This window comes from Neophocaena asiaeorientalis, unplaced genomic scaffold (genome assembly GCF_003031525.2).
Source record: "Neophocaena asiaeorientalis asiaeorientalis breed wild unplaced genomic scaffold, Neophocaena_asiaeorientalis_V1.1 scaffold327, whole genome shotgun sequence".
NCBI classification, from domain to species: Eukaryota; Metazoa; Chordata; class Mammalia; order Artiodactyla; family Phocoenidae; genus Neophocaena; species Neophocaena asiaeorientalis.
This window is the reverse complement of record NW_020174560.1, coordinates 6,874,274-6,888,810: the sequence shown is the minus strand read 5'-3', so window position 1 is coordinate 6,888,810 and position 14,537 is coordinate 6,874,274. Positions and strand designations below refer to the sequence as shown.

The window sequence follows — 14,537 nt, the reverse complement described above, 5'->3', positions numbered from 1 at the left end:
GTTTTCTCCTGTGATGATGTCAGTGTTCAGACTGCTGTGGTATCTGTAATTGCACTGTTCAAAAAGAACATTCAGGGCTTCCCTGGTGGCGCAGTGGTTGAGAGTCCGCCGGCCGGTGCAGGGGACACGGGTTCGTGCCCCGGTCCGGGAAGATCCCACATGCCGCGGAGCGGCTGGGTCCGTGAGCCATGGCCGCTGATCCTGCGCACCCGGAGCCCGTGCTCCGCAACGGGAGAGGCCACAACAGTGAGAGGCCCACGTACCGCAAAAAAAAAAAAAAAAAAAAAAAAAAAAGAACATTCATAGGTCCAGTGTCCCAGCTTTATGAGAAGGTCCTACCTAGAAAAGTCTAAAATCCAGATTTCAGTTGTATTAATAAATTGTATTCATCAAATAAGGGAAAGTATCAAGGCATGTTTGGTATTCCTTTATTATGTTCGGTCAACTTTAATGAAAATAGGCCACAATGACAAGATCTGTGGGGCATGTAAGGAAAAATAAATGCTTTCTTTTCTTGAGGAACTTGGTTAAGAAGGGAAGTCAAATGGCTTGAAGCAGTCAGAGGTAATAGCAACATATCACTAAGTGTTGCACGTGATAGTACAGACTGAATATGTAATTGCTAAGGGAATGCATAGCAAAGAAAGCGTGAAGGAGTCAAGTTCCAAAGGACATTGGAAGTAGCATTAGTTGAAATGAATGGCAAGGTTGGGAATCTGATGGTAAAGGAAACTGCCCAACTGGATATGGTAGGCAGCACCGTTGCTGTGGCTGTGGAGAATCTTGTACTCTGTACAGTACAGACTTCGAGAACAATCAGGGGCCGAAATCCAACTTGGTCTTCTACAAACTGCACCTTTCTCTTAAGCCCTGAGCCCTGACGTGAGGCTAGTTCCAAGGAAGGGGCATTTAAAAATATTGGTAATTTGCCTGCTATAGAGTGCCCCTTTATCAGATTTTTACAAAGGCACCTTTTGTGCTAGTGGAAACCCTGTGTAGCAAGCAGTTTTTGTTGGCTGGAGGAGAGAGGCTGCGGTCAGAGGCTTTGAGGGAGTAGTTGGAGAGTTTGCTAGAGAAACAGGAATACTGGGTTGAGCAATAGATTGAAAATAGGGGGCTGCTAAAACTGATAGGGTAAAAATGCCAGAAGGTGGAAGGTTAACTTAGTTTTTATGAGGATTATACATTAGAAAGGGGATAGTCTATGCAGTTGACTGTGAAGACTGGGATCAGGGTTAAGTCACTTCAGAAGTAAAGTTGTAGTCCCGGATCTAAGAATTAGAATATTCATTTAAGAAATTTATGTTAGGTAAGTCATTCTAGTGACTGTGGAAAGAAAGCAAAAATTCAGGCACTACTGGTCAGGTGCTGTCTTAAGTTAGGGAATACTCAGTGCCTGTCCTTAAGGCTTCATGGTCTAGGGTAGCCATCAGGCAGACTCTTTCTGTAAAGGGCCAGAGAAGCTTTGCAATTCATACAATGTTATTTTTTGCTTTTTAATTTTTTTTTTTTTTCGGTATGCAGGCCTCTCACTGTTGTGGCCTCTCCCGTTGCGGAGCACAGGCTCCGGATGCGCAGGCTGAGCGGCCATGGCTCACGGGCCCAGCCGCTTCGCAGCATGTGGGATCTTCCCAGACCAGGTCACGAACCCGTGTCCTCTGCACTGGCAGGCGGACTCTCAACCACTGCGCCACCAAGGAAGCCCTGCTTTTTAATTTTTAATTTTTATTTTTGGCTGAGTGGGGTCTTTGTTGCTGTGCGCGGGCTTTATTTGCAGCAAGCAGGGGCTACTCTTCGTTGCAGTGCGCGGGCTTCTTATTGCAGTGGCTTCTCTTGTTGTGGAGCATGGGCTCTAGGCACGCAGGCTTCAGTAGTTGTGGCACGTGGGCTCAGTAGTTGTGGCTCCTGGGCTCCGGAGTGCAGGCTCAGTAGTTGTGGCTCACGGGCTTAGTTGTTCCGTGGCATGTGGAATCTTCCTGGACCTGGGCTTGAACCTGTGTCCCCTGCATTGGCAGGCGGATTCTTAACCACGGTGCCACCAGGGAAGTCCCTCATACAATGTTTGTTGTAACTACGCAGCACTGCTTTTTATGTAAAAGAAAGGGTGTGGCTGTGTTAAAATAAAACTTTATTTATGAACACAGGTCGTGGCCAGATTTGGTGACCCATGGTCTCCTTTTTTCCACATTTAATCTGTAATCCCCCATTGGCAATTTGTGGTGATACATTTGGAAAATGATATATTTTTGCTGATGTTATATTCCAACTCCTGCCCTATTCTGGGAATTACCAAATTCGTGGAGCTTAGAAATTATTCTCTGGGTCTCCAGATATGCCTAAAAGGGAGAAAATGTGTTGTTAGACTGGTATCAGCTTCTTCAGCTGTCATAAATAGAGTGAGTTCCTACTGTGTCATTGACAGCTGGTAGAAGCCCTAACTGTGCCGTTTGATATAATAGTTGTACTTCTGAAAATTTATTTTTAAAAAATTCAGCAAATAAAAAAATGAAAACTCAGAACTTTTCATTTCAGTGAGAAATTTTGACATTTTTCAGTGTGAAAAATTGTAGCCTGCCCAGATGTCAGTAGCAGTCAAGCAAATTGTGATATGTTGCCCCTATAGAATAATTTTCTGTGATTAAAAATTATACTTTTGACAAATAGCACACAATGGAAGTTACTTTCTCTCCAGTGAAAAAATAAAACACAACATACCTATAGTGATTGTTGCTGTGTTTTTTAAAATTGAACAATAACTTTGTGCTTATGAACGTGTATATGCGTTAGAAACCAGATAAGAATTAAAAGGAGAAATAAATCCTGTACTCAGTAATGGGGTGAAAGTTACAACTGTAAATAAGAGAGCTAGAGCAGTTGGATCTTGGTTGGAGAAGGAGGGCTAAAAATCAGTGCTGGGGGGAGAAATAACAAACTTTTGTGTGGCAGCGCACTGCCCTCCAGTAAGATAGCAAATAAACCTGGATGGGCACTGGGTGAGTCTGTGCTTCACTGACAGTAAAATAGCTAAACATGAGCAAAGGATATCATAGAAAGCTGAGAGGCAAAATGACATGCTGTCATGTGCCTTCTTGATGCCGGTCTGCAGGAAGGCACACAAGAAGCAACCCTCTTCAGTCAACTTCACAGAATTTTTAAAAAAATGCTTAGTAAAGAGCACTGTGTCTGCTAAGGAGAGAGGAAAACTTGAAGACATAGCAAAAGTATGCAGGCCTCATTATGAAAGTTTTGTTTCCCCCTGAAGGGGAAAGAAAAAAGTTTAAGAATCTCAGTTCACTGAAAGGCCTCTTTTAACCTTGTTTCGTGCTGCATATCGGCCAGAAATCAAAGGAGAGCACCGTGCAAATGTTGCAGAGGAATTGGGAGAATGTCGAGTAATGCAGGTGATTAGCAGCCTTCCATTTAGCAATCTGCTAAATGGAAGAAGATATTGTATATGTTATAGCTTTACCAGATTAAGGGAGAGCCTGACATAGGAAAAAAGAGGTGGTCCTAAATGAATGTGGTATCCTGGATTGGGTCCTGTAGCAGAGAAAGGACATTAGTGGAAAAACTGCTGAAATCCAAATAAAGTCTGGGGCTTTAATTAGTGGTAATGCACTGGCGTTAGTCTCATAGCTTTGGCAAATGTACCATGGTAGGGTAAGATTTGGTTAGGTTAGATTGTTAACAGTAGGGGAAACTGGCTGAGGAGTATATGAGAATTCTGTACTGTTTAGTAATCTAAAATTATTCCCAAATAAGAAGTTTATATTAAAGAGGAGAATTTTCAAGAATGAAGAGAGCAAGACCAAGAGAGAAGAGGAAGAAGTTGAGGATGAGATGGTTGAAGATAAAGTAGATGAATTAGTTGGTTCTAGTGGAGGTTTTCCTTTTCTCCAAAGGAATTAACTGCCCTATGCACAACTTGTTTTCTTAAACAATTGAAATCATAAGGATGTGTAAGATAACTTTTTTTTTCTTTTTGCATAGTAAACCTACTATTAGAGTAACCCTGTCTTTTAGTAATATTTTCAGTGGCCGTTAACCTTGTGCGGTAGAGGAAAAGGGCTGTAAAACTGCATGGAAATTTAAAGCAAGTTGTGTATAACACAGATTATATATGGGATAGTGGTTTTTTAATGCTTTTGATCCAGCTTATATTAAATAATTGTTCTGTGAACTGAAGACCACTTTATAACTGAAAACGTTGCAGCTTTTTGTTGACATTCTAAGTGCTTGCAAGTGTATACAGTCTAGAAAATCTAGACAATTTTAAATAAAAACATTTGATTTGAGGAGAGATGACTCCCTTTGAATATTGATGGGTACCGTTGATACTTTTCCTGTGACTTCACAGCAGTTCATGCTTATCTTTGTGACCCTTGCAGGCTTGCAAGAAAGCTAATAGTTTGGGTCCAGAGGCCAGATAAGAGACTGAAAAGTAATACGTTTTTTTCTACCCCCCAACCCTGGCCATGCCCTCCACCTGGAACTGGTGGTTAGCAAAAAGTAATGCTCTTGACAATTCTAGGTAGAGTGTAATTGCCTGATCATAAACACCTGGGAACTAAATTGATACGTGTGGTAGTTTGGTGTATTTCTTCAGCTTTATTTGTTGACCAGTATAGGAGATTAGTTTTTTGAGTACCTTTGAATTAGAGTGATGCTTCCTAGTAGACTATGATTATTGTATTTTAGGTTTCTGTAATTCTTAGGCTAAAAACCCTTTTCTGACCAAGCTTATCAGACTCCTGGGTAAGTTTCTTTAAAAATAAAAATATTACAAAATGTGCTAGTTCTCAAGATGTAGGATTGGTGAGGTTGGAGGGGGATAGTGTTGGCCTTATTTAAGTTACGTTTTGTTTTGAACATCAGTTAATATTTGAGCTGTAAAACATTTTCATTCAAGTGTTTCTGTTTACTGTGCAGGCTTACAGTGGAACACCTCTAACAGAAGAAAAGGAGAAAATAGTCTGGGTCAGATTTGAAAATGCAGATTTAAATGGTATGGTTTTAACTTTTGGGGGGCATATGAATTAAATGTTTGTTTGAGGTTTACCTGATTCCAAAAAAACAACCCTTACTTTTCGTCAGATTACTTTTTCTTTAAGTGACTTTTTAAGTTTTCAAAATAAATTTATTTTTAATTTAAAAAGTAACATATTCAACTATAGAAACTTGATTAGAACTAATATTGTATTGTACAAGTCTTAGAGTCACTGTAACATGTAGTGCCTAGCCTTAAACTTCAAGTCCAAGTGAGATAACAATTTCTTAGAAAAGAAGTTTTTGTAATTCCAGTTTGGTTACTTGTATAGGATTTATAACTGCAAAATAATCATTAGTGTTGAACTTTTTAGACTTTAAAATTATTTTCCTGAGCAGAATGTGTGCCAGTTCAAGGCCTGTTTGTTCTCAGATACCTTCCATTTCATTGCTCCTTCCTGCTCCCTCTTGCAAGGGGGCTGCTTCTTGTCTGTTTCCCAGGCTGCCATGTCTGTTTTCCTCTGGCAGGGTTTGGGAGGCACTGGTGGGTAATTGAAAGGGAGGGTGGGAGAAAGGGAAGAGTATTATTCCCTCTCCCTCTCTGTCAGCAGCTGCATTTCCTCTGTGGTTTTCACTTCACCTCGGCAGCTCCACTGGGGTTCCAGTTTCTGCCAGGTGACTCTAGCGCCCTGCCCTCCTCCCTGTCTCCCTAGTGTAGGGGTGGTAATGGCTGCCTGCCGTTGCTAATCCAGTAGGTTGCCTCACAGTTCCTTTTTTGGCTTCTTAGCAATTCTGTAATCTGTGTAACGGTTGTCTGTATTAAATTCCCAATTATGAATACACTGAGTTGTTTTCACTTGGACCTTGATGGATACCATACTCTTGAGTCTTAGTCTCCTCTGAGACTTTTAAAATACCATATTTTCCTTTAAAAGCTACGGTCCAGGATGCGGGAGGCTGTGTCACTTCTGCAAATAGGTTTCTTTTGAATTTTGGATTCTCTGTCAGCTGGTTTGTTCAAATGACAACTTGTGCCCTCTGTGGAGAATAACACGTTCATTTGTATAGGTGATTATTTATGATATATAAACTTTTCCTACACTATTTCTCTTTGAAAGCTTATTCTATTTAAAATTTCCTTTCTTTTTATGACTGTCAAATTTCCTTGTTTACTAGTATATTCTTTTCTTTCTTCCTTTTCCTTCTTTATTAATAACTATTTAAGTGTCGGTCTTTGTTTCCTATCACCATTTCCTCATGAATTCATACTCTTTTCCCTCCTGGAAGTATATTTGCTTTGTGGGTGTTAGAATGTATTAGAGGACTTTCTTGATTTAATAACAAAGAAAATGTGGTCATGGTCTTGAAAATATTAGCCAGATAATAGCAAAAACTTGTACAGCGTATGCAAAATGTTAAAAATAATTTAAAAATCACAAAATTGAGGAATTTCCTGGCAGTCCAGTGGTTAGGACTTCACGCTCTCACTGCTGAGGGCCTGGGTTCAATCCCTGGTTAAGGAACTAAAATCCCATAAGCCATGCAGCGTGGCCAAAAAAAAAAAAAACAACCACAAAGTTATCTTTAAAAAAATGTCATCAAAATAATCTTTAGGCAAGGTTTTTTTGTTTTGTTTTGTTTTTAAACAACAAGTAAGAATTGCTGGTGTAATAATGCTCTATAAAGCATTTGCTTTATTGAAGTAAAATGCATCTGCATCTGGAAATGTAGATGGAAACTGCTTATTTGGTACTTCGTGTTCTGTTGAACTTATAATGGTTGTCCTTAATTTAGTATCCCATATCCCCGTTGACTTATTAAACTTTTAAGTTTATACATCTTCCTGTTAAATACTTTAGCACACTCATGTGTCCTTTGGTCTCTCCTTTCTATATCATATTGATAGTGTATGAAATTTTGTCCTGGTTTTTCAAGGATATACTTTTTATTATCTCTAGCCCTAGGAGGTGTGTGTGCATGTGTGCACATGTATGTGTATGGTTGTGTTTGTTTTAAGGCAATAGTAAATATTACCAAGATATTTGATCCTCCTTAACTGCCCCAATCTCTCATAACATTTTCTTTTTTTTGGTCATGCGGTGTGGCATGTGGGATCTTAGTTCCCTGACCAGGGATCGAACCTGTGCCCCCTGCGTTGGGAGCATTGAGTCTTAACCGTTGGATCTCCAGGGAAGTCCCTCTTAGAACATTTCTTGAATGTGTCTCTTATTTGTGTTCTTTCTTCAGGAATGTTTTATTTAGGTGTTTGTGTGGCAGACCTTTGGAGATATTTATAATTGAAAGAAAATTTGGCTGTGGGAAAGAAAAAGTAGGGTTCATTGGCTGCAAGTCCAACATCTCCTTGAAGAAAGCTAACAAGGACTAACTTTTCCATTGCATTAGAGATTCTTGATCAGCCAGTCTGCCCTTCCCTGGTTGTGCCTGCTGCAGCTGGGATGCAATTCCTTGTTCATTGCCTTTGTCTTTCACGATATCCTAAGGGAGACAGTGGAGGGGATTCTTCTGATTGCAGCCATATTAGCTTAGCAGGCTGCTTCTTTGTAGAGCAGTTATGGGTACCCAGAGATTGTATTAGGTATTTAGGCTTCTCTTTGCTAGACTGGGAGTTTTTCTGGCAAAACAATTTAGAAGTCTTCTACCTGTCTATGGATTTAAGTTATTTTATCATATTAATGAAACTCTGTTGCTATTAATTTAAAACTTGCAGTGTTCGAATTGAACTCTGCTCTGGTGATTGCTTTCTGTTTATTCCAGCAGGCCTGAGAGCTCTGCTTTTCTGCTTGAAATTATAAAGTGGTGCCAGTTGGCCCCTTACCTCCAGGCTGCAGCCCATTTGATTATGGGCTTGTTGTGCTTGGGGGTGGAGTAGGTAACAACTTTTACAGGGGATACTTCTAAGGAACCTGGCTTATTGAGATTCTCCAGTCCTGGATCCTTCTAGGTATCTGCATTCCTAATCAATGTACTAACTTTGGTTTGGTGTTAGGTAGAGACTACTACTTTTGGAGTTTATTAGAAAGTGAGATTAAGGCCCTTTGTATCATGGTCATTGTTCTGTTTTTGCTTTCAGGCAGCCTGATTTATACCTAAGATTGTTTTTCTTAAGGCACTGTACTGAAAAAGGTATAAGAAGTAGCCAAAGCAGGTTATTTATGTATGTATTTATTTATTTTTAATTAATTAATTAAGTTTTGGCTGCGTTGGGTCTTCGTTGCTGCACACGGTCTTTCTCTAGTTCCCACGAGCGGGGGTTCCTCTTTGTTGTGGTGCGCTGGCTTCTCATTGCGCTGGCTTCTCTTGTTGCGGAGCGCGGGCTCTAGGCACACAGGCTTCAGCAGTTGTGGCATGTGGGCTCAGTAGTTGTGGCTCGCAGGCTGTAGAGCTCAGGCTCAGTAGTTGTGATACACGGGCTTAGTTGCTCCACGGCATGTGGGATCTTCCCAGACAAGGGCTTGAACCCATGTCCCCTGCATTGGCAGGCGGATTCTTAACCACTGTGCCACCAGGGAAGTCCCTTTTTTTGTTTTTCTGTTTGTTTGTTTTGGGATTTTAGTTCCCCGACCAGGGATCGAACCCCAGGCCCTTGGCAGTGAGAGCACAGAGTCCTAACCACTGGGCCACCAGGGAATTCCCCGTTATTTGTATTTTAAAAAGAGCACTCTGACTGAAATATGGAGCTTGGTAGGCAGCGGTGGAGGCAGGAAGCCACTCAGGCTTTTGCAGTAGATGTTGTAGACAGGGGTGATGGTGATGTAAGAGAGCTGTTTAGGAGCTTGGTCATAGATTTATTGCTAGAGGGAAGGAAGAAGGCGGTTCCTGATCTTGCTATCTGCATAGATGAACATGCTATTCACCAAAATAGGGAGCTCTGGAAGATCAGGTTTGGGGAGGAAATCCTGATCTTTGAGTGGAATTTGATCTTCTACTGAGACATGCAAAAACCCACACTGAGGAAGTCACTAGCTGATACTGACTGAAGCAATGGTTGGAATGAGATCACTTGGGGAGCGTATACTGTGAGAAGAAAACAGAGTTTAGGAATTTGCTTCGAGTAACTCCAATATTTAAAGAGTAGTTAGAAAAGGATGAGCCAGCAGAGAAAATGGTGAGCATCAGTTATAGCTGCTGAATAATCTTAACAAGATGTGCTTGAAAAACATACTGGATTCAACAACTTGGAGGTTATTGGTGACCGTAGCAAAAGTCACTTGGGAGGAGTGTTAGGGGCAGAAACACATTCTGCAATGGATTCGGGGTGAATGAGAGATGAAAAACAGATGACAGTTATAAATAGATGAGGAATTTAGCTTCTAGAAGGAGAGGAAATGAAGTCAAATAAAGGGGGAGGGAATATTACTGCTTTATGATTTTTTAAAAAACTTATTTATTATGCAAATATATCATGGTAAATAACACAAAAATATGGATCAATGAATGAATTTTTACAAATCCAACACCTGTGTAGACATCACCTAGGGTAAGAAATGGAATGTTGCTACCTAATTGCCTAGTGATTTTGAATTTCATGTAAATAGAATTGTTCGGTATAGAGGCTTTTGTGTCTAGCATATTACGCTTTTTGCATATTATGTCTGTGAGGTTCATCCATGTTACAGTATATGGTAGTGGGTCATTTTTTTCTGTGCTGAATAGTCTTCCATTGTATCCGTGTACCACTGTGCTTGTCCATTCTCCTCTTGATGGACATTTGGATAGATTTCAGCTCTTGGGTCTTTATAGTAATGCTGCTGTGAGTATTCTTATCTCTTGATGTATATATGCTGAGGCTTCTAATGAGTATATACCTAGAGTGGAACTACTTGGTCAAGGGCATGGTATCTTCAACTTGAGTATATATTGTCAAACTGTTTTCCAAAGTGATTGTACTGATTTACAGTTACTAGCAATAAATAAGCAGCCTCTTCACTCCATATCCTGCCACCACTTGGTTTTGTCATTGTGGTTTTAATTAGCACTTCCTTGATTACAGATGAGGTTGAGCCACTTTTCATGTTCACTGATGATTTGACTATCCTATTTTGGAAGTGTTTTTCCATGTCTCCTGCCTATTTTTCTACCGACTTATCTTTTTCATATTGATGTTTGTTATATGTATTAGATGAATCCTTGTGTGGTTATAGTTGTCTCTTCTCCCATGCTGTGGCTTGGCTTTTTACTCTTCTGGTAAGGGTGGCTTATGAGTAACAGAAGTTCTTCATTTTAATGTAATAAATTTAATGTAGAATTTGGCGATCTTTTATGCTCAGAGTTTTTTTGTGTTCAGTTGTAAAGTTGTTCCCTGTACCGTGATCATGAAAATACGTTTCTACGGTGTTCCTCTAGTATTTTATTAACTTTACCTTTGTCATTTACATCTAAAATTCCCTGGTATTGATTTATTTGAAATTTTAAAAATTGTTTTTCAATAAGAAGTTCTGAAGTATTTGGAAGACATTTAAAGGAAAGCAAACAGGAAGCTGAAATCACAAAACTAGTATTTTTTTTTAACAGTACTTATAATAATCAGCACAAGTAAGGTTTTAAAGATCAAACTCTCTCAGTAGAGTACAAGTACCAAGTACCACCCCACTACACACAAAGAGTAGACTACAGAACCTAACAGAGCGCCACCAAATTGCCTCCTTGCTATTCTTAAATATAGGAAACATAATCCGGACTTTCCTGGTGGCTCAGTGGTTGAGAATCTGCCTGCCAATGCAGGGGACACGGGTTCGATCCCTGGTCTGGGAAGATCCCACATGCCGCGGGGCAACTAAGCCCGTGTGCCACAACTACTGAGCCTGTGCTCTAGAGTCTGAAAGCCACAATTACTGAGCCTGTGTGCCTAGAGCCCATGCTCTGCAACAAGAGAAGCCACTGCAATGAGAAGCCTGCGCACCTCAATGAAGAATAGGCCCACTCACTGCAACTAGAGAAAGCCCACGTGCAGCAAGGAAGACCCAACGCAGCCAAAAATAAATTAAAAAAACAAAAACCACACAATTCTTTTATAGTGAACTATATGCCCAGTGTGTTCAGATATAGCAGGATTTAATTCTTATATGTAAAGGAATATAATTTTTCTTCTATTGCTAAATTTGCATATATTAGAAATTCTAGATGGTTATATGTCATATTTATATTTAGTTAACTTTGGTAAAATATTTTATTTTCATTTATCATTTACAGGTGGTTTTATTCCTGATATTAGTATTTCCTAGATATCGAGTGAGAGTTTGATTTTTATTTATTTATTTTTTTACTGCAGCATGATTTTATAACAACAGTAATAACATCAACATAGGGCTTCCTATGCCTGATACTATTCTAAATGCTTTTTATATTATCCCATTTAACTCTTACAACAATCCTTTGAGATATGAGTATGATTACCTTCATTTTACAGGTGAGGAAACTGAGGAACATTGACAGTACTAAATTTCACAGACTCTTGTGTCTACCTACTTATACAAGACCTCTAGCTGTTTGCAAAACCCTCTCCGCATCTTGCTCTTCCCTGTCCTCTGCCTGTTATTTCTCAGAGTGTCCAGATGCAACTTGTGAACCCACACAGTTTATGTTGTGTGCTTCCGCTGGGCACTTCTCCTTCTGTGCTTTTACCTGGCACTAGTTTCCTACTGGGTACTGCTGTCACTGTGTTAGGTTCTGTAGTCTACTTTTTGTGTGTAGTGGGGTGGTACTTGGTACTTGTACTCTACTGAGAGAGTTTGAGTTTTAAAACCTTACTTGTGCTGATAATTATAGGTACTGTTAAAAAAAATACTAGTTTTGTGATTTCAGCTTCCTGTTTGCTTTCCTTTAAATGTCTTCCAAATACTTCAGAACTTCTTATTGAAAAACAATTTAAACAATTGTTACCGCCAGTAACATTAAAGAAGTGTACTTGTTTTTGTTGATTGGCATTGTCTTTTTTTTTTTTAATAGATCTTTATTGGAGTGTAATTGCTTCATGATACTGTGTTAGTTTCTGTTGTACACCAAAGTGAATCAGCCATATGCATACATCTGTCCCCATATCCCCTCCCTCTTGAACCTCCCTCCCACCCTCCCTATCCCACCCCTCTAGGTCATCGCAAAGCACTGAGCTGATCTCCCTGTGCTATGCTGCTGTTTCCCACTAGCTAACTATTTTACATTTGGTAGTGTATATATGTCAGTGTTACTCCTACTTTGCCTCAGCTTAACCCTCCCACCCCATGTCCTCAAGTCCATTCTCTGTGTCTGCATCTTTATTCTGCCCTGCAACTAGGTTCATCAGTACCATTTTTTTTAAAGATTCCATATATATGTGTTAGCATACGGTATTTGTTTTTCTCTCTCTGACTTACTTCACTCTGTATGACAGACTCTAGGTCCATCCAGCTCACTACAAATAACTCAGTTTTGTTTCTTTTTATGGCTGAGTAATATTCCATTGTATATATGTGCCACATCTTCTGTATCCATTCATCTGTCGATGGACATTTAGGTTGGTTCCATGTCCCAGCTATTGTAAATAGTGCTGCAGTGAACATTGTGGTACATGTCTCTTTTTGAATTATGGTTTTCTCAGGGTATATGCCCAATAGTGGGATTGCTGGGTCATATGGTAGTTCAATTTTTAGTTTTTTAAGGAACGTCCATACTGTTTTCCATAGTGGTTGTATCAGTTTACATACCCACCAGCAGTGCAGGAGAGTTCCCTTTTCACCACACCCTTTCCAGCATTTATTGTTTCTAGATTTTTTGATAATAGCCATTCTGACCGGCACTAGGTGATACCTCATTGTAGTTTTAATTTGCATTTCTCTAATAATTAGTGATGTTGAGCATCTTTTCATGTGCCTTTTGGCCATCTGTATGTCTTCCTTGGTGAAATGTCTATTTAGGTCTTCTGCTCATTTTTTACTTGGATTTTTTGTTTTTTTGATATTGAGCTCCATGAGCTGTTTGTATATTTTGGAGATTAATCCTTTGTCTGTCGTTGCATTTGCAAATATTTTCTCCCATTCTGAGGGTTGTCTTTTTAATTTGCTCCTTTGTTACTTAATTCTAATGTAGATACATCAAGAAATCTGGAATTTCATGAAATACATAGCACAGGGAATGAACCACCTTTGCTGATTATGATTGGCTACAGTGATGGAATGCAGGTCTGGAGCATCCCTGTAAGTATGAAGATGGTTGAATCCCTGAAATATAATACTTTTCAGCATGCTAGCTGGTGTGAAACCTGGCGATATTTTCTCTAAGGTCTCATCCATTTATTTTGCAAGCAATTGCTAAGAGACCGCTGTGTGTGGAACCCCATACTAGGCCCAAGGGCTAAGGGGAAAATGGGAAATTAAAGATGTTGTAAATGATTTGTAAAGTGGGCCAGCAATTGTGGGAATCACTTTACATGGAATATCTAATTTCTTATCATAGTAACTCTACCTAGTTGGTGTTATTATCTTTTCCTGCATTTTTACAGAAGAGTAAAGAGGCTTCCAGAAGGCTTTTAAAAAAAATAGTGATCATTTAAAAAAAAGTTTTGAATCAGTTAAAACATTCACATGGTTCACAATTCAGGAGTTATAAGTGGGTAACAAAACTCCCTACCACTACTCTCCCCAATTTCCCTTATCTTGAGCAGTTTCTAGTTTTCTAGGATTTCTAGTTATGTTTCTTTTCCTTATAGCTATATTTTATGCTAATAAGAACATATATACATATAATTCTCCCATCCTGCCCTTCCTTAACGGAAGGGAACATATTATACAACTCAGTCTGTACATTGCTGTTTTTTTACTTATAAATCAGTATTCAGAGAGCTTCTCTATGGAATTTATAACTGCTTATAATTCTGTTTTTTGGATTTTCCTTAATTTACATAACTTGTTTCCTTTTATTGGAAAAACTTAAAATTCCCCCCCACCCCCACCCCCTTTCTGCTATTAGAAACAGTGATGTAATACATGAATTTGAACAAAGGTTTTCTTGTGTCTGGGTATCTATATAGGATAAGTCATAATTTTAATAAATGTTTTAAATTGCCAAATTCTATTCCCAGTTTCCCTCTTCAATCCTACATGTTCCTCTTTGGAATGACCAAAAATAAAATGTACTAAAAGAGGAAGAGGCTTGGTAGGATCACAGCTCAGTGAAGTGTAGTAGGGTCTGCATACTTTGGCGTGTACTTAGTTATATTCTGCTCTTTGGCATGGCCTAGATATCATGTCTCTCCTCCAGATTTTGGGGTGTGGGGGGGAGTTGGCGGGTGGACCCTTTATTGTGTATTTTTTTTTGCAGTTAGAGGCCTGGAGCCAATAGAATTTTAATTTGTGCCTTTAATAGATGCATTTACCACATTGTTTGAAGCCTGTTGTTAGTGGGTGGTTCAGCTAGAATTTTTTTCCCTTTTTGATTTTTTTGCATATTATGGTTACTTCTTAAAGGATTTATAAGCAAACATATATTACCTCAAATTTAATGAAATTCAGGATGTTCCTGAATTCAGAATTTGGCTAAAAGATTATTAAGTAATGAAT

General features: G+C 39.3%; 1 protein-coding gene across 6 annotated transcripts in view; it reads left to right on the top strand.

The window, feature by feature from the left end:
- Positions 1–14,537, top strand: part of BCAS3 (BCAS3 microtubule associated cell migration factor) — a 575,284-nt gene that overhangs the window by 7,173 nt on the left and 553,574 nt on the right. For all 6 annotated transcript variants that reach the window (XM_024757571.1, XM_024757569.1, XM_024757570.1 and 3 more), the window contains exons 4-5: positions 4,930–5,005; positions 13,069–13,175. In XM_024757571.1, the coding sequence (XP_024613339.1) occupies positions 4,930–5,005; positions 13,069–13,175 (183 nt within the window). The remainder of the gene's footprint in view (positions 1–4,929; positions 5,006–13,068; positions 13,176–14,537) is intronic.